The sequence below is a fragment of the Aphis gossypii genome, chromosome 2 (assembly GCF_020184175.1).
Source record: "Aphis gossypii isolate Hap1 chromosome 2, ASM2018417v2, whole genome shotgun sequence".
NCBI classification, from domain to species: domain Eukaryota; kingdom Metazoa; phylum Arthropoda; class Insecta; order Hemiptera; family Aphididae; genus Aphis; species Aphis gossypii.
In genome coordinates, this window is record NC_065531.1 from 23,903,397 (window position 1) to 23,922,839 (window position 19,443).

At 39.6% G+C, this 19,443-nt stretch overlaps 6 protein-coding genes across 6 annotated transcripts; 1 reads left to right on the forward strand and 5 right to left on the reverse strand.

Annotated features, from left to right (window-relative positions):
* The first annotated feature begins 1,498 nt into the window (after positions 1-1,498).
* LOC126550225 (uncharacterized) lies at positions 1,499-2,872 on the forward strand. Its single transcript, XM_050201343.1, has 2 exons — positions 1,499-2,650; positions 2,784-2,872. Exons 1-2 carry the CDS (start codon positions 1,880-1,882, stop codon positions 2,829-2,831), a joined length of 819 nt encoding a protein of 272 aa, XP_050057300.1. The 5' UTR covers positions 1,499-1,879; the 3' UTR covers positions 2,832-2,872.
* Positions 2,873-3,233: 361 nt separating this feature from the next.
* On the reverse strand, positions 3,234-4,229 carry LOC126549610 (uncharacterized). Its single transcript, XM_050199238.1, has one exon. The coding sequence runs from the start codon at positions 4,227-4,229 to the stop codon at positions 3,234-3,236; it is 996 nt and encodes a 331-aa protein (XP_050055195.1).
* A 921-nt stretch (positions 4,230-5,150) lies between these two features.
* Positions 5,151-7,305, reverse strand: LOC126550226 (uncharacterized). Its single transcript, XM_050201344.1, has one exon. It carries the CDS (start codon positions 6,653-6,655, stop codon positions 5,852-5,854), a length of 804 nt encoding a protein of 267 aa, XP_050057301.1. The 5' UTR covers positions 6,656-7,305; the 3' UTR covers positions 5,151-5,851.
* A 4,393-nt stretch (positions 7,306-11,698) lies between these two features.
* On the reverse strand, positions 11,699-12,386 carry LOC126550227 (uncharacterized). The gene is made up of 2 exons (XM_050201345.1): positions 11,921-12,386; positions 11,699-11,851 (listed from the first exon to the last, which is right to left on the reverse strand). Exons 1-2 carry the CDS (start codon positions 12,117-12,119, stop codon positions 11,739-11,741), a joined length of 312 nt encoding a protein of 103 aa, XP_050057302.1. The 5' UTR covers positions 12,120-12,386; the 3' UTR covers positions 11,699-11,738.
* A 531-nt stretch (positions 12,387-12,917) lies between these two features.
* Positions 12,918-15,776, reverse strand: LOC114130375 (uncharacterized). Its single transcript, XM_050201340.1, has 5 exons — positions 14,633-15,776; positions 14,246-14,568; positions 14,047-14,179; positions 13,678-13,959; positions 12,918-13,604 (listed from the first exon to the last, which is right to left on the reverse strand). Exons 1-5 carry the CDS (start codon positions 15,774-15,776, stop codon positions 12,952-12,954), a joined length of 2,535 nt encoding a protein of 844 aa, XP_050057297.1. The 3' UTR covers positions 12,918-12,951.
* A 53-nt stretch (positions 15,777-15,829) lies between these two features.
* Positions 15,830-18,226, reverse strand: LOC126550224 (uncharacterized). The gene is made up of 3 exons (XM_050201342.1): positions 17,466-18,226; positions 17,314-17,370; positions 15,830-17,238 (listed from the first exon to the last, which is right to left on the reverse strand). Exons 1-3 carry the CDS (start codon positions 17,620-17,622, stop codon positions 15,830-15,832), a joined length of 1,623 nt encoding a protein of 540 aa, XP_050057299.1. The 5' UTR covers positions 17,623-18,226.
* Positions 18,227-19,443: the final 1,217 nt, after the last annotated feature.

Genomic DNA, 19,443 nt, shown 5'->3' on the forward strand with positions numbered 1-19,443 from the left:
TTAGAAATGGTGAATCATTATATTCTGGTAAACTAATAAATTTTAAGAATAATCGTAAAATTTGAGGAGGTGTTAGATCACCAAACTGTGTAAATACAGTGTATCCTTGAGCTATAAAATGAGGTCCACAACCTGGAATCCACTGCCTAAAAGTAAAAAAAAATTAACAATTATAATTATTTGGAAAAAAATAAAATAAGAATATATTGTTTATACTTACTCTAACATTGGTATTACAAAATTCTTACGACTTAGTTTATGATGCTTGACAAAGTACCAATATGGTTTTAATAAATCTTCTGTTAAACCTTCGTTATTTAAAATTCATTCCATATTTTGCTTCACCTCTATAGGAGAAGATAAAACATACATTAAACATGCTGATAAAACATCAAATTAAATTAACAATGAAAGTGGCAGATTTACTCCTACATCCCCCTTAGAAATAAGACAAATAATAATTTAACTAGAAAATAAAAAAAAAGTCCAAATCACGACCTTACTACAAATAAAATCTTAAAAACCTCACACCTAGACACTATTCTATTTAGCTAGCCTTTATAGCGTCTCAGCTATGCTGACAAACTATGATCAAAATATCCTTTAAAATAGATTAATGCAACTTGTTAATTGTTTAAATGTTGATCTATTTCTACGTGTCTCATTAAATAATTTTAATTATAACTTAAATAGTCATTTTACTGTATAAAAAAATGTACGTTGTATGTCAATATCTCATTAAGCTTAGAAAAGAAACAATAAACAATGATTATAACTGCTGTCTTCTTAGACACATCTCAAGACTTAAACAAGGTATGGTACAGCAACACCAGACTAGAACAACAATTCAATTACCTAGCTATCCCCAAATACCTACTATTAACTATTATCTCCTTTATTTCTAAACAAATATTCCAAGTCAGAAAACGATCAAACTCCTTCTAACCTTACAATGTACAGTCCAGAGTTCCCTTAGGATAAACCCTCTTAAAAAGCTTAAAAAAGTAGTTTATCTCTTTGACTTAAAAAAACTATCTTTAAATATAAAACATATTTTAATATAAGTTGTTAGTAGGGTGAAATGGCCGGTTCTGGTGACCCTCCGCTTCACCCCCCCGCCCTCCCAGCCGACCCACCATGTCCCACCCTAACCCCCCGAATCGTTACCCCTCCACCCACCCCCCGCCTATACCGACCCACCCTACGTCACAGGACCCACCCCCCTCCACCCACCCCCCGCCTATACCGACCCACCCTACGTCACAGGACCCACCCCCTCCACACACCCCCCGCCTATACCGACCCACCCTACGTCACAAGACCCCCGAGCCCCCCACGAACCCACTACCGCCTATACCGACCCACCCAACGTCACAAGACCCCCGAGCCCCCCACGAACCCCCGAGCCCCTCCCCCCCACCCCCAATCTATACCGAGCAGCCACCCCCTCCCCTCCCCCGCCTATCTACTACGTAATCGGAGCACCGTCGCCCCGCCCATCACACTATTATCATGTCCTATTATCGGTGTCGTCGACGGTGGCGCCATCTGTCCGAACATTTCGCTGACGCGGTTCTTCCGCCCCGTATCAGCTGCTGCTAAATACGATATGTGTTATCACGCTATCATTCTTATCTTCGACGGTGGCGCCATCTATCCGTACATGGGACTGACGCGGTTTTTTCGCCTCGCATCCGTGCGATATCTCCATGTTATCACGCTAAAACCCCGCCACTTGCACTGTATTTCGTGAATAGGTCAAGTTTAAATAATTACGCCGATTTTCGGGCCAGCTAAGTACAATAATTATTTTAAACAAATCAGTAACACTCTATTCGCTTAACGTGTAACAAGTGAGTTTCATTCTAAAGGACAAAAAATGACAGGCAAAATTGAAACTATCTCTGTGGCTAGCGGCAAACGCGCGAGAAAAAATATACAACATTCGTTAATAGTGCAACCGCCTAACGATTTAATCGACTCCACAAACTTCGTCATAGACTTTGCGGGACGGAAATCCATCAACATCGGACTTGACGCCGCGAACGTTTTCAACGTGACCGTACAGATTATAACGCCATCGCGACATGTATGCATTACAAGTGTTTTTCTGCAACGAATTTTCTCACTAATGCCGTACATTCTCTCGAATATATCTGACCCGACGGTTAAAAGCCGCGATAGACTTTTTCTCAAAGACGAAAATAACACGCTGTCCAGAACTACTTATCGCGGTGAAAGGATGCTAGCCGTCGAATCGCACTTACAACAAGGATGTCGCGCGCTGTTGAGCGGGAGCGATCTATTAAGAATACACGAAATGCAATGGGCCATCGGCGAATCGATCTCACGCAAATCTAACGTCACGCGATGCGCAGTTATGGTTCAGATCGATCAGATAGCTACTTATCTAAGTACAAATGTCTATGCCGATAAATCGTCGACCGCAGAAGAAATTTCAACAGCCACCCACAATATCCACCCCGATCTTCATGCGTTGAATATTTTTCCGAATATCGAGAACAGTTTAGTAAACCAAATCAAATTATATGCGAACAAACAGTTGGCCATGTGTTGGGCGACTAATATTCAAAATAACGGAATAGATTACATCCCGAGCAATGACGCGGTGACCGCTGACATCGAAGAGGTGATTATTATACAGTACAATATTAAAATATATGTAATAATATAATATTATTTCGTATTACGATAAAATATGTAATATTATGTATAAAAATATATCTTATAACATGCATTTATGCGTTTATTATTTTTCACAGCTTGTTGGATTCCACGAAAACGAGGGGCCGGCCATGTACACATATTAACAACGCCCATATGTCTGACCTCCACATCCCGAATGCTGACCAGGGGATAATAATATTAAGATGAAACACATGTATAATAATTATGATATATATATATATATATCCACCATTTGTTTGTATAGGATGCTATTATTTTTGTCATCCACACACTTAATAATTATAAAATAAGATTTGTACAATGTACTATTACTTACATATTATATTATATTTTAGAAAAAAAAAAAAAAAAAGTCGTTATGTATTTTTTTATTATTCCATTTATTACAAAAACACAATTACAAATATATAATATTATATTATATATAGTTATATTACGATATAAGTATCGTATGCATTCTATGGTAAAATGTGAATACAGATATACCGTACAAGGGTCGAATGTATTTTAATAAATAGTAAGTATTATAGTTTCCGAACTTCTCCGGTAAACGGATTGTATTGCATCACGCGATCGTGAATAACTAGACAGTAGGCGGCCGTGTTTGCTGGAAAATTATTGGCTGCTTCTATTTCAAGACGGAGATCGACGTTAGAAATTTTAGCATCGTCGGTCTGTCGTGAACAATCTATGCAGATAAATGGTCCCAACTCTTTATATTTTTCTCTCGACAGATACGGCTGAGCGGTATCCCGTTCATAATAATGTTTTTGGAAATCGGCGTAATTTTGATAGAACATCGTAAACAGGTTTTTGTCGAAACTTTCGTTAAAATCTTCATACGGATATTCGATTGAATTAATATACGCTTTAACGTTTGTCAGCGAACACGCATCGTAATCACCGCTGTAACCGTCCGCCACGCTTCCAGGCGTATTCGTGAGAAAAGCGATTATTAAACACCTAGGTTTTTCCACCTGCGAGCACGTTTTAACCATCCAAGAGTGTTTGCTCGTTTGCGGTAAATTCGGATATTCGCAAAGCTCCCAATTTCTAAAAGCGCAATTTATCATTTTTTTGCTATCGATGATTTTCATCAGCTTCAACCGCTCCCGGTCGTCGACTTTGATCACTGGTACTTTCCACAACACTCGCGTTAGCTGAACTTTGACTTTCGCCACCAGCGCCTTAACCGACTCGGTAGCCATGTCTCCACCCACCACGCTGGTATAATGTAGCGCGCTCGTATCCGACATCGATCTATTCAATATTAGTTGTTGACTGCAGTTTATCAATATTCGCTTGTAGTCTTCGCAAAAACCGAAAACGTGTTTTAACGGGATACAACCACTGAACGTGTTGTCTTTCACGAAATTAGCATTTTTGTTAGTGATATCCCAAGCAGCGTTTTGCAAGATATTCGCATCGGCGGGTGAATACGAACAATAACCCTTCATAGCACTAGTTATTCCCGGTTTTTTAACCCGCTGTACCTCAGTAGAATTTATTTCATACTTCATTTCGTTAAATAAATTTGCTAAACCATTATGTGCGATAGATATCTCAGTTAGGAGTTCGGCGGGCTTCGTTATTTTACCCTCTATATAGATAAAACTATTGCTCGGTAACGTATGCGCATCGCGATTCTGAATGGATATACGTATTTCGTCACCATTGTCGAGCGCGGACGATGAAAACGGTAAAAAAGAATGTAAAAACATTTCCCGTATCGGAGATTCGTTAACATACGCCCCGCCCACATCCAAGAAAGATTTGTCCATTGTTTTCGTGCGATAATATTACACGGAATAGATATTTACTTGTTGGTAATTATGCGTAAAAATTTACGATTGACTAATGTCAGCTTTTTATTTTTTTTCAATGTTATCAACTTTTTTTTACGACGTTCGATGTGCTGTGGTGTGCTCCTTCTGACCGCCGTAGCTTTAATGCGTCTGTCAGCATTGTTGTTCGCGTATTTATCGACGTTAAACTTCAAACCCATTTTTTATAAGGAGCCGAACGTTCACAGTTTCGCCACGAAAATCAATTAATTTACCGTTTTGGTCGGTCAACGATACTCGTACGAAATCAATCGTATTTGTTTTTAATTTATACAGCACGCAATATTTTGGTATTTCGACTATTTTATAGCCGGGTGGAACGACTGGATAAAATTCGTGTATCGTGTGCGATTGCCGTCCGTTGTCGAATGAACCTAAAGCCAAGTTACATTCGACTTTTATCGTATTGACATTCATAATTTTTACCACGCGATCTGATTCATGTTTACGACCGCGAGTTAAAACTCGCTTATCGAAGCCCAATAACGGGGCGATACTGTCCTCAACGTTCAAGTCGATATCGCTATTACAATGAACTGCACATTTCAACGTGCTATTGTCGGTCGATAAACTGAAAAAATTTACACCGATGTCCTTCAAAAGTCCACGTATTTTTGTTTCCAGAGTAATTATTTCATAACATCCGGTCGGTATTTTAATCTTTGTCGCCCCCTCCAGCCCACCGCGTATAATATGTAGTGTATCACATCCGGCTTCGACGTTAGGTATAGAATTATATGTCTGGATACTTAGAAGTCCGATTACAGATTTATCAGGCAATTCTAGTGGCGGGAAAAAATGGCATTCCAATTCGGAACTGTTACCGCTCAACGATACTGTTTGCGACGTCATGCCGGCGGCTGTGTATTATATTATATTATATTATATTATTATTGTTTTGCGGTTAAAAATTTTAAACATAAATGACCGCAGTTAAAAGTATCGTATGCCTGCGTTCTCTCGTAGTTGTATTCGATATCGCAGCCCTTAAAATATTTTTCCAATTCTAACGGCGGACGAAGATTACCAAAACTATCGAAATACAAAACTGATTTTCCGGTTTTTTTATAGCACACCCAATGCGTGCCCTTATTTTTTTCAAAGTCTAGATTAACGACCGCAGCTTCTTCGCGTCTAGGTGCGACGGGCAACCTGTCTATGCAATATACGCCTCTGAAATGAGATATTTTCGCGCGTTTAGCGTATTCGCTAATTTCAAAATCGTAAAGGGCACGATTGGGCAGAGTTAGTTTTTTGATTTCGGTGACTTTTTATTAGATTTAATTTTTCGAGATTTATTATTTTGTTTTTTTCGCGTCGCCGATTTTTTTTTTTTCGTTTGTTAGTCCGCTAGATTTCCGTGCTATAGTATACGATCCCGCGCTTTTATACGGCCTTAGATATACGCCTTTGCCTAAATGCACAGATGTGCCGACGTCCGATCTAATACCGCGTATCGTTCTAACGATGTTAGCAACGCCGCCGGCCAAGGTGCCGAGCGCCGAGAGCCCCGCCAACACCGGGATTAAAGTTAAAGAGCCCCCCGTTTTCGGAACTCTGATGACGCGAGGCGGTTTATTTTTATTTATTTTTTTCGAACGGCTCCCCGCAGCAGACTTTACATGTTTTCGTGCGACAAGGACAGTCGATTTTATTAAACTATTCATATTCGGTGTTCCCGAACACGATTTTAGCGATTTTTTTAACGCTTTTTTACACACCCCGACTATACTAGAGAACCCACAGCCACTACCGATTTTTCTTTTAGCCTTCATACCCGTAGTTACAAACCACGCGGCGGCTTTTTCTTTAAAATCGGCGTCTTTTGCCCCCGCTCTGCTCCAAGCACGATCTTCCAATACACTGTCGGCCGCACTGCGATCGGTCAAAGAATTACTTTTATCGTAAGCTATATCGTGTTCCTTGCACGCCGAATCCAAACCGTTTATTCCCGGCTGGCCGAGAGCGAGTCTTTTTTTTAAATTTGTCCCCGGCCCGCAGTACTGATAACCGGGCAGATGTAATTCAAACGGTAGACTATTTATTACGGTGTTCAGTAGTCCTGCTCCGCTATTGGACTTGTACTTCGAACGCGATAACATTATATGAGCACATCGCTCGAACGTCACGCGTATTTATACAATGCGGTTTGTCGACCAAGTGATAAAGCTCAGAGTCGATAATATCGATCCGCTATCGTTATGTAATAACGGAGCTGCACCGCGCGCCCCGAGACATGGACCGCTGTTTCCGAACACAATACGCGCGCTGATCGTAGGCCCGTCCGGATGTGGTAAAACAAATCTTATTTTCACGCTTTTGGTTCACGAGAACGAGATTAAATTTGAAAATGTGTATATTTATTCAAAAACGTTAGATCAAGCTAAATATGTAATGCTCGATAAAATTTTGAGCGGTGTTCCGGGCGTTAAATTATATAAATTCAGCGAGAACGAAACTGTTATTCAGCCGGAAAAAGCTCTACCTAACTCGGTTTTTCTTTTTGACGACGTCATAACTAATAATCATAACATTGTTCGCTCATATTTTACCCGCTCAAGACATCATCTTATAGATGTGTGTTACTTGGCACAATCGTATTCACGCGTCCCGAAACAATTGATCCGCGACAATGCTAATTTTATAGTGCTTTTCAAACAAGACGAAATGAATTTAAAACACGTCTACGACGAGCATTGCTCTGGCGATATCAAGTACTCAGAGTTTAAAGATTTTTGCATGGCGTGCTGGCGGGGCGGGGGCGATTTGAATTCGTCGTTATCAGTAGTGAAAACGCGCGTGATGACGGTCGTTACAGGCACGGCTTCGACAAGTACGTCATTATATAAAAAGACGGCGAGCTTAAATTTGCTACATTAACTCGGGATCATGGATAAGGAGAACAACTCGACAGCATCATCGCCTACGATATTGACGGATATAATTCAAGCGAGGGCGAATATAAAACAAAAATATAACGCGTTAAAAACGGGCAGGTTTGAAACGGATGCGTTAATAAATAACACATTTGGCGCCATTATCGAGCCTCTGAACGAGATACGTTCGAATAACAAAAGGAAACCTTTCCAGGCCACATCGTCTCCGCCCGCATCGTTACCGTCGAGGGCGACGTCGCCATTGCCAGATGCGGATTCTATTGTGAATCGTTCCCCGCCCCAACAGACTTCGCCTACAGCGTATGAAGATTTGAATGCACGTTTCGGTCCTTGGAAAAAACCAGTGTTGGACCGAATATACGGTCCAAGAAAATTATCTAACGACGCGTTCGAATTGGGCGGAAAAGAAATACAATTTTTCGATAACGTGATACGCATAGAAGGCGATACACGCACATACCCGGTGACGGCGGGGCTTATCGATTTGTTATTCCTTAAATCCCCCGAGTCGGGGAAATATACACAGGCGGATTTAAATGCGTATAAACTGATCTTAATTCAGACATCGGCGCACAGGACGTTGAACGGTGATCGTATTCGTAAATCTAAAGGACCTAAATTTGGAATAATATCAAATTTGTTTTCGAGAAAAAATAATATTTTAACGGGTGCGGGTATTAATATACGATTACAAAAACACAATATCACTTATTGGAACGATCCTAACGAGTTGGTCGATAGACTGCGCCTACTGTATTCGTCTCTCGCTGCGGGCAACACGGCAGTTCGTAACGAGATAATATCGATTTGCGAAGAATTAGTCGAGGCTAAACTATTGAAAAAAATACCCAATGTCTAAGCGGGCGATTGCGACGGAACTTCACGCGTCGGCCAGAAGGAGCTATCCGCGGCGTCGAGTCATTGTTTACGGTAAAAACGATTTATTCCAAGCAGACCTTGTCGACATGCAACAATATTCCGCCGTGAATAAATCATATAACTATATACTGTTCATTATAGATTGTTTTACTAAACGTTTATTTTACGCGGCCTTGAAGACCAAAAGGGGTGAGGAAGTCGCTGCGGCAGCTGGTAAAATTTTTGCACAGAGCAGACCTAATCTATTACACGTTGATAAGGGTCGCGAATTTTACAATAAAAATTTCGAAGCCCTAGTGAAAAAACACAATATAAAAATGTATAGTACTTTCAGCGTGCTTAAAGCATCGATAATAGAAAGGGTCAACCGCACGATTAAAGCTCGTATGTTTAAAGAATTCACTAGCAGAGGTTCGCACGTTTGGATCACGATTTTACCCGCGTTAGTCGACGGTTATAATAATTCAATGCATAGAACGATCGGTATGACGCCGATGCAGGCCGACGCTCACCCGTCGCGGGTAAAACTAAAATACGATGTTGAAAAAACGGGGAAAATAAAATTTAGCGTCGGTGACAAAGTCCGCATTAGCGTGTACAAGGGTGTTTTCACCAAAGGATATTTACCCAATTGGTCTACGGAAATATTTACTATTATTAAAGTGAATAAGACTACGCCGGCAACATTTATCCTTGAAGATTATACGGGGAGCCCGATCGCCGGCGGTTTTTACGCTGAAGAAATACGTAGGACAATGTACCCCGACGATTATCTGGTGGAAAAAGTAATTCGCACAAAGGGTCATCGTGTTTTCGTTCGATGGTTAGGCTTTTCGGACGAACATAATAGTTGGATAAATAAGGTGGATTTAAAAATATAAGCACAGTTACCGCGGTACGATGGACGCGTTTGGAGGTTCACCGACCAGTCGGTTGAATAAAATAATCGCGGATATAGAGGAAAAATACGAAAAAGAGTTCGCCTTACACGTCGATTTAATCGAGATAATCGATGGTAAAATAACGGTACTCGGCGGAAATTTTACAAAAGAGCTAGCTATACATAGTAATATAATTGACACAAACGTGGAAAAAATCTCGGCACTCGTACCGTATATCGATAAATATTTTTCGGAAAACGAAAATAAAATTAAATCTTTTATAGAATCCATAGACAGTATAAATAAAAATATTGAAGATTTGAAAACTGACTTGACGCACGCATACACCAGGATAGTTATACTCGAGGATAGAATCGATGGATATCAGTATTCACTCAAGACTACCGCTAGTAAGACGTTATAATATATTATATATTTATATATATATTATAATATAGCTCTTGCAATCGCAAGAATATTATGACTTCGGCTATTCTGGATATCCAGTGCATACTTGGTCCCCACTCAAAGTACATGATAAAAGAAATGTCTATAGTAGACTTGAACGGGTGGGCTAGCCAACATTGGATTTTTAAACATATTAGAACGCGCGAAAATACGCCAAAAGTCAATGCTGTCAACATGTGGCTGTATCGCAATTACCATCAACTGTCACCGGTTTGCGGGGACGTCCAATATTCGGAAATAGGAAAGATTTTAACATCGTTACATTTCGATTGCATTTACGTCAAAGGCGAAGAAAAACGGCAGATCATTCAAGACTTCATTCCCAATGTCAAAATCATCGAGATGGGCACAGATTTGGACTGTCCGCGACTCGACCAGCTACATGCGGGGTCGGGAAAAAATATACAACCGTGCTGTTTATACCATATGAATTTAGATAGCACGCAATGTACATATAATCGAGTTTTCGCATTGCTTAAATGGCTTAAAAATAATATGTAAAAATAATGTGTTATATTATTTAATTTTTGTATATAATATTTCTGAAATAAATGTATATTATATTATATAATCGTGTAAAGAGTTTTATTACGCATATATCTGTGTGCGTGTGTATAACATGTATCTACTCCACATCTGGGATTGACGGTTGGTCAGCGTTACACAAACGACCTCGCATTCCATAACACAATTTTTAAAAATAATTTGTAGAATAATATAATTTCATTTCTATATACACGATATTATTATATAGTCTCCTGCAAATAGATAAATACATAATATAATGCCCACGAATGTCGAGTTTTTCACACAATCGTATTCGTTAGCCACATCTGGACAACCCTACAGGCGGTGTGTAAAATACCATCATCTGGCGGCGAAGGTCAACCCGCCAGTCGCGAACAACCGAAGCGATACATTCCGATTACAACGCGCAGGATCCGCCCGGCGGACCACCCTTTTCGACCGTGATACTGACAAACACATGTGTTTATCAATCACTGTACCCGCTAAATATTGCGCGCGCCGAACGGTGTAAGTGGGGGTGACCGTCGATGACAATAATTTTGGACACTTGTCCGCTGTCCACTCAATATTGAATCAGTCCTATTTTCTCACTACAAGACTAAACAGACCTCTCCAGATATCATCACTCGTCAGTTCAAAACATAAATATTACAACATCTCCGTACGAATAAAGTGAGTTTTATTTATAATTATATTATTATTATATGCAGTAATTGTATTTGATTCTCAGTGGAAATTTTTATATTTTATATAAAATTTAACAAACGTTTTTTTTTTAGTTCTGAATTAATTCCTCGTCACATTCACCAACTACGTCAAGTCAACACACACAAGATCTACTAAAAAAAAAGTGAGTTAATTTTTACTCTAATCAAATAATAAAAATATCTATTCACGCATAGCGGTACACACGTGTATACAGCTATCGTTTAGACGATATAATATTTTTATCTAACATTTTTTTTTCTATTCCCAGTATGCCATTTTTACAATCGTTGAAAGCACAAACCATTTGCAGAAACATTTCAGTTGGGGATCTCTGTAAGGACGTTCCTTACCCAATTAGAGCGATGAATAATATCAATACTAAATTCGGAACTGCGGTGTCGTGCACGCTAGCGGATCCGGAAGGCGTTGGTTCAATCAAGGTGTTCCTCCCGAAGCGATCCGGATGAGCGATATAGACTTAGAAACATATAATCTGGGAGTAGTACCCATGTTAACCTCATTTACAAGGGTATGATAGAAGGAGTTTTATTATAGATTTCGAATGAAATCACCATTAATTTGTAATGTAACTTTTTAAAAAAAAAAAAAAAAATTTTTATGTTTTGTTTTTAATAAAAAAAAATTAAAAATATGTTTTTATTTTCATTTTATCTAGATCCTATAGTTTTAAGGGACATATAATATAATTATATACATTTAACAAGTTATATAATTATTTTGTCCGAGCAATGAGTTGGTTTTAAAAAATATATTAACATCGGTATTCTATAAAATAATATTTTATTTACATAAAATTAAATATATTACATTTTAGTGTTAAATTCAGATATTATTTTCTTTTTCCAATGTGGGGTATTTTCTTTACGGGGAATATCTTCCCACTCAAAGTCACTCAAATGAAATGATTGCGCGTCATCTGAAAATATGATACGTAATTTAAAAAAAAAAAAAATATAATAATTTTATCTATAATATTAAGACTCACTTAATATTTCTCTATCGTTGGGGAATTGTGCAGATAATAAATTTAGGATGGACGGTGAATTCCAGCTCGACATCTCCTGCGTAGACTGTTGCAATGGCGGACTTGAATCGGGTGATTTCCACGGAAATTGTTGTCCGGCATGAAACCCGAGCGAATAATCGACACTGGGTTCACTGTGTTCTGCAGCTACAGTAAGCATGAAGTCACGCGGATCATAAGACTCGAGGAATAATGGTGGCGACTTAAAATAAAATAAAGTTTAATTTAAGTAGTTGTATGAGGTGTGGTACAAAATGATGATAAAAAAAAAAAAAAAATAATAGTTGAAAAACTTACCACGCATCGTTTCTTAGGGATATGGTCGAAAAATGAGCACTCTGACATATTAATATATTATTATCACACGTTCGAAAATACTTAACTCTAAAGACTGACTGATGAAGAAATGACCATCCATGTTCCTGTAGGTATGTTGACAATTATAAATCCCCTCTACACACCATCCACGTCTTATCACACAGCGACTGAGTGGGGATTTTTAAAATAATAATAATATTACCGAAATCGTGAGATTTGTCGGGCAAGTGTGTGTACGAGTGTGCATGTGGTGATAAGGACGATAAGGAGTAATGATTAACTTCGCCCCATCACGTGCACATATATTTAGCTCAAGAACGATAATATTAGTCGAAGTGAGTATAGGAACGCAGCTGTACGTATAAGGGGTATTGTATAGTTTATAAATATATTTAACTCGATATAGTATGAGTTGAAATACTAGGGGTAAAGCATAACTATAATATTACTTTTTAAGGGGTTATGTATATATTATATATATATATATTTTACTCTACACTATACATATTACGTCGAAACACCACGATCGACATTATAACTATATGATTCATAAGAATACTGAAATGGAAATAATAATAATAATTTAAATAAACGGTGTTAATATATTTTAACATCTTACAATACAACGAATTTTTATACATTTAAATACACAATATAATAACAATAATAACAATTTAATAATTTATGCGGTGATGACCGTGTGCGTACGTGGAAATGTTATCGGGTAACACATGACGCTTATCGTCAGCCCTGTTTAAAACTAATTTCATAGTCTTAATCGTACGCAATTCGTGTTTAAACGACCGAATAGAGACATTTTGTCTATACGGTGTAAAAGGCATATAGGTATAACAATGTGACGGATGTGTGGTCGACGGTGAATTTGTTGCAGACGTTGAGGCGTTCCGATGAATTTGAGCGACAGCTTTCAGTGCGGAATCGGCTGCGATCATTTTCCCCATATTTGCGTCGAACTCATTGTCACACTCGTCGGATTCTGCATTGTCGTCCACGTCAGTGAATAAGCACCGCTTATGGTCGGCGAAAGTGAGGTGATTACGAATCACGTGCTTCATAACACCCTTCGCGCGAATGGTAATCTCCTCTTCCACGTCGTACGCATAAGACTTGGCGCGCAAAGCTACAAATTCGTAAACGGTTCTGGAGCCACACTCGAATTTAAAAAGTCCTGGAATGCGCTTCCGAACAGCTGTATAGCACTTGTGATCGTGTGCGAAATTTGAGGTGTCCATAAACCGCATCAAATTAGGATTTTTTATCAGGTCATCGAAGAAATCGTTGGTCATCACGCGGTAGAATAGTGAATCTGAAATATGAAATAATAATAATAATAATATATAATATCTGAATGAGTCTGCACGAGATTTATATAGACGTACCAGTATCGGTATAAAGCAGCTCGATCTTATCTCCGTAATGTCGTTTCATAACGTCATAATGAAATCCGTACATTAAAACTTTACTCAGTTCCAGTACAGCAAATCCTATGTATATCGGCTTACAAAAATCGACTTCTTTATTATGCTGCGTGACGACCGAAAGATTTTCATTGTAAGTCGTGCAGTATTTGAACGTCAGGCGGTTTATCAGTTTCCGCATTCGGACTGGACACGATACAAGCTCCAAATCAAATCGTAAACGCATATTCTCGAAAGTTTTCCCTGTATACATATACATAGTTATCATGAAGTAAAGTTGGAGCAGGTTAAAGTTCAATAAAACATGTACAATTTATAACAATAACATACCGTACACTGAATTATTTAAATCCTTAAAAAACTTTTCTTCAAATTTATTTTTCGCCTGCTTCCGCAATTCCGTATTGAGATTAATGTACGGAGCCAGCCATGGCGATTGTCGGAACTCTAACACCCTGTGCGTCTGGAATTAACAGGAGGCAAATTATAAGAATCGTATTCGTATTTGTCAAATAATAATAATAATCACCTTTTCGACTACGACGCCGTGGGTCATGGCCTGTTTCAAATTCATATAATGCACCACGTAGTGTTCTTTCCGCAGAAATGTGACCATCAACTTTCGGACAGTCGACCCGTGCGGAATGCTGGCGTGAGGCAAAAACGGCATATCGTTGTGGGCGTCGTGTAGATCCTCCGGGTATATTATATCCACTTCGTAAAATCTACCCACATCGTCCGTCGCGCGCATCCACTCTAACTGGGCCAGCGCGACCTCAGGATTCCCCGTGTACCATACGAAATCTCCAATCGGCATATACTGACACATCGCGTATCCGTACAAATTGTTTGCTAAAAAAATACGGAAAAACATGAATTAATATACGTGTACATATAATTTATATTTTATAATCACCATCTAAGTATATGAGCGACGTGTTAGGTTCTTCGGTATTGTATCCTGGCGTCTCAGGATTATTGGCACGCGCGTGACGCTTGCTGGCCTGCACCAGGCCACCCCTCGTGCCTGACTCTATGAAGAGAATTTTCTCATAATCGGTCAAAAGTTCAAGTTGAACTTTCGTGAACTTTAACATGCAGTCAAAACTGAATCCGGGCAACGTGTAATATTGAGCAGGGTCCAGGTGATACGTGGTCATGCATATATCCCTGAAATTCTCGAACACGTCGGCGCTTAACAACACGTCGACTTTAAGGTATAAATCGCTATAAGCGCCGAGTGAGGTGCAGCCGAAATGATTCCAGACCCTGGTCGCGTGGCTATAATCCTCGTCGCTCACGTGCGTTTCCGTCAACGCGCTGTAGAATTGGAACTTATCCGGTAGCGACGTAGCGTCCAATTTATCCCACGAATCTGTATATTCATACGGATATACGCCTTTCCGCGTGACCAACTCCATCTCCGACGGGGCGAACACTTTCGTGACTTCGCGAAACTTATCAAAGTTCGCGGAGGTGAGGTTCTCCGCCAAGTGCGCCAAGCTCGACGCCATGAATCGACACGTGTCTACAAACCTGACGGAGAACGAGTTGTTAATATACTTCGAGAACGAAATATATTTCTCCTCGGTGTTCGCGATAACAGATATTCGATTGTTGTCGCCGTCGCACGCCAAATTCGTTACGATAAAATGGGCGTCGTAGTTGGACAGATTATGCAGATAGCACGGTACAAAATTCGGTGTTTTCAACTTAAGGTTGCACGTATTGCATAATGTTTTTAGAAAACGTCCCGACAAGTGGTCGTGGTGTGCAGTTTTACAATTGCGTTCGCTAAACGTACAACTGCACAAGTCGCACATTGTCTTGACGTCATGCACGTGACAATCCTCAACACTCATAATAATCGGTACATTTACTTCCTTATATAATCTTGCTATCTTTTTGGTCACGCCGAGTACGTCGCTGACAAAGCGTTTGGCAACATCGTCCTGAGTAGCTGAACCGCGGAAAATGACCGGAGCTCGCGGTATGTCGAACTGGTCGAGCAACTCTGTCGGCACCCCCTCCGCCGCGACAACATGGTACCCGTAGCTCATTGGATGGTGTTCGTGTATCGCAGTGGTATTTTCACCTTGTTTTCGTCCCGTTTTCAGTAGTAGGGCTTCAAAGTCAGCGTATACCACAAACGGCGACCCGTCTTACACCACGCCTTGAATTTGAGCGTGTCTCCTTCTTTCGGCATAAGAGGAACAACCGGTTTGTGTGAGCCGCACAGTAAACGGTGGTTGGCCAGTGCCCTCTCTCCGTGTAATTTATATTTTAATGGGCGGTCCTCAAAACTGGCAAAGCACCGTTTGCAGTAAAATAATCGATGTTGGTGATTATTTTTTTGCGAACTGGCTAGGCGTGAAAAATTATAAATGATCGCGTAATGATTCTTATTATCCTTCCCGGTAATCAGTAGCAGGTCAAAATGATTCTCCTTTTCTTCATCCACGATTCGCAGAGGGTACGCGACAGATTGTGTGGACGACTTTTTATTATTTTTATTTTTTACGCATTTTCTTACGCCGTATACATTAACGGACGTCCCGGGATTCGACTTTTCAAATACCTTTATCTCGGACACCGGAGTGGGGGTTGATAGTGCAGAAAAGTCGTATCGGTGTTCTTCCCTCGAATAATTCGTACCTACTCTTGTGCGATCGTTAAATACATGTTTGGCGAGGATCGCCCACTTGAAACATTGCTGGTCAATATTTTGTGGGTTGACAACGCCCTTCCTATTCAAAATACTTTCCGGCAACGGTAAGTACGACGATCCCCCCATAGGCGTGTACTCGTACACACCCAAGAGCAGTCCGTCGATACACGATAAGGAAAATCCACTATACTTTCCGGCGTAACAATCCTCTTCGGCCTGGAGCGCTGCGAAATCGCGATCGACCAAATGTTCGACATTACTGTGCCCGTATAATTCACGGGCCGAAGTTTTAAACGCGCGATTTTGAGCTGAATTGGGTAAATTTGGTACGACGTATGTGGCCTCTAATTTCAGGTTATATTTAATAGGGTTAATACGCACGCACTCGCGTAATTTTGCGATTAATTCGGACTCTATCGAATTGAGGAACGCACGATAACTGGCTACGTTATCAACGTTCTTCCTAAAATACCATACGATCGCCCGTTTATGCGATGACTCGATCTCGATAAAGCCCGGCGTATTAACCTTTTGCATACGCGCCTTTTTACGTTTGATGTTTTTACTTGTATTTTCCGTATGAGACTCGCCTTCCTCGACGGACGGTGGTGAAAGTGAAAGTGGTAGTGCGGTGGTCGCGGGGGATCTTGCGATTATTCCGCCGATAATAGCCTGTGCGGGTGGTGGGGAAACGATAACCGGTGTGCGGGAGGACGATGAAGATGAGGCTTGAGGCGGGGGAATAGATGTGTCCGCACAGCGGCGGCTAGTCGAGATGTCCGTCGGAGTCGAAACATCTGGTGGAACGTACGGGGTAGTAGCGGGGGGTGCCCAGTTTATGACTGATGCGCGACCTAACATACATTATTAATATTAAAATAGCTGCATTATTATTATTATTATTATTTATATGAGAAAAAATTATTTACCCATTGAACCACCTACTCGTACAGCGCTGTGAAATTCGGGAGTGTTTTTAACGATCTCTATTTAAAAAATAATTTAATTAATAACCCTGATTTAAGCAAATCATCTATGTGTATATTACGGAACACTATCGATTAATATTCAATGTACTTACTATGACAATTTTGTACGTGGATGCTGAGTTTGTCTCGGCGGGTGAATATCTTGAGGCATATTCCACATGAAATCACCGATCCATCGTGAGTTTTGACATGTCTGTTCAAACCACACTTATGAGCGTACACTTTTCCACAGGTCGTACAGTTAAACATTTTCGAGAATGTAATACAAACAACGTTTTAAAATAATAATAATAAAATGTAGACAAGACTATGAATATACGCAAGAACGTCGAACGTGTTTAAACTCTGTAGGCCGTCTGATCTGTATACGTCGGGACCGTTGGCATTTCGATTCAATAACTAATCGACCGCTAAGAAAAACCAGCGCTATGTTTCGGGCTATATTATACGAGGAGTATATGTTATATATATATACATATAAATTACACACGAAATATGCGCGTCGTGCAAGATGTGTTAACAATGACACTGGTGGCGATATCATACCACACATCTGTATGGTCAACAACGACGCGACAGCGGCGGGGGCGGCGGCGGTTAGGTTATCTGATAACGAGGAATAACTGCTCGACATTGAATTTGCTATTCAAATATTTTAATTCATATTATTTTTGTTACTATTATTATTATTGACGCGTATACACCACACGCGAACTATTACCATGTATACAGTCGTCAGTCGTCAGTTACTGTAAAACCTTTACACTGGCCGCAAGTGTCTTATTCGCGATCAGACAACTAAAACGAATTGCATGCGATTTTAAAACAAATATTTTTATACGTTGTATTAAAATGAATTTATTAAAATGTTCGACTGATTGCCGATCACTAGTGCGTTTGGTACACGAGAAATCGGATCCGGAATATCCCCAGTATACAAGCTTTTTATCGAGGCTGAAAACATTCGATTCACACCCGCCTCGATCGTATCAAGATAAATATTCACTGGCTGAATGCGGATTCATTTATTCCGGAACTAAGGATTTGGTACAATGTTACTACTGCGGCCTATTGCTGGTGAATTGGGGGGAAAATGATGAAGTTTGGCAGCAGCACGCCGTGCATAACCCTAAATGCGTATATGTGTTATTATATAAAGGCGCTCAATTTATTACGAATGTTAAAAATGAATTTAATGACATTCGTAATAATCGTGGTAATAGTAATGACCTAGTCCATATATGTAAAACGGAATCGTATGATGTCGTCGGATAATATGCAGTTTATTCATGTCGGATATAACACGATAACCTGTATAATATATTTTTATTGAATAAACATCTAATTATACTAAACAATTCATTCGCTTTAGTATTTGACTCCGTATCCTGCTAAAAGTATGCATGTATATATATATGTTTTACACATTTATGTATATGTTTTTATACGTGTATGTATGTTTTTATACGCATATGTATATGTTTTGTATGTATATGTATATGTTCTACACATTTATGTATATGTTTTTATACGTATATGTATATGTTTTATACGTGAATGTATATGTCTTACACATTTATGTATATGTTTTATACATTTATGTATATGTTTTTATACGTATATGTATATGTTTTATACGTGAATGTATATGTCTTACACATTTATGTATATGTTTTACACATTTATGTATATGTTTTATACATGTATGTATATGTTTTACACTTTTATGTGTATGTTTTTATACGTATATGTATATGTTTTATACGTGTGTGTACTCACGGTGCTCGTGGTAAAAGTGGCGGGGTTTTAGCGTGATAACATGGAGATATCGCACGGATGCGAGGCGAAAAAACCGCGTCAGTCCCGTGTACGGATAGATGGCGCCACCGTCGAAGATAAGAATGATAGCGTGATAACACATATCGTATTTAGCAGCAGCTGATACGGGGCGGAAGAACCGCGTCAGCGAAATGTTCGGACAGATGGCGCCACCGTCGACGACACCGATAATAGGACATGATAATAGTGTGATGGGTGGGGCGACGGTGCTCCGATTACGTAGTAGATAGG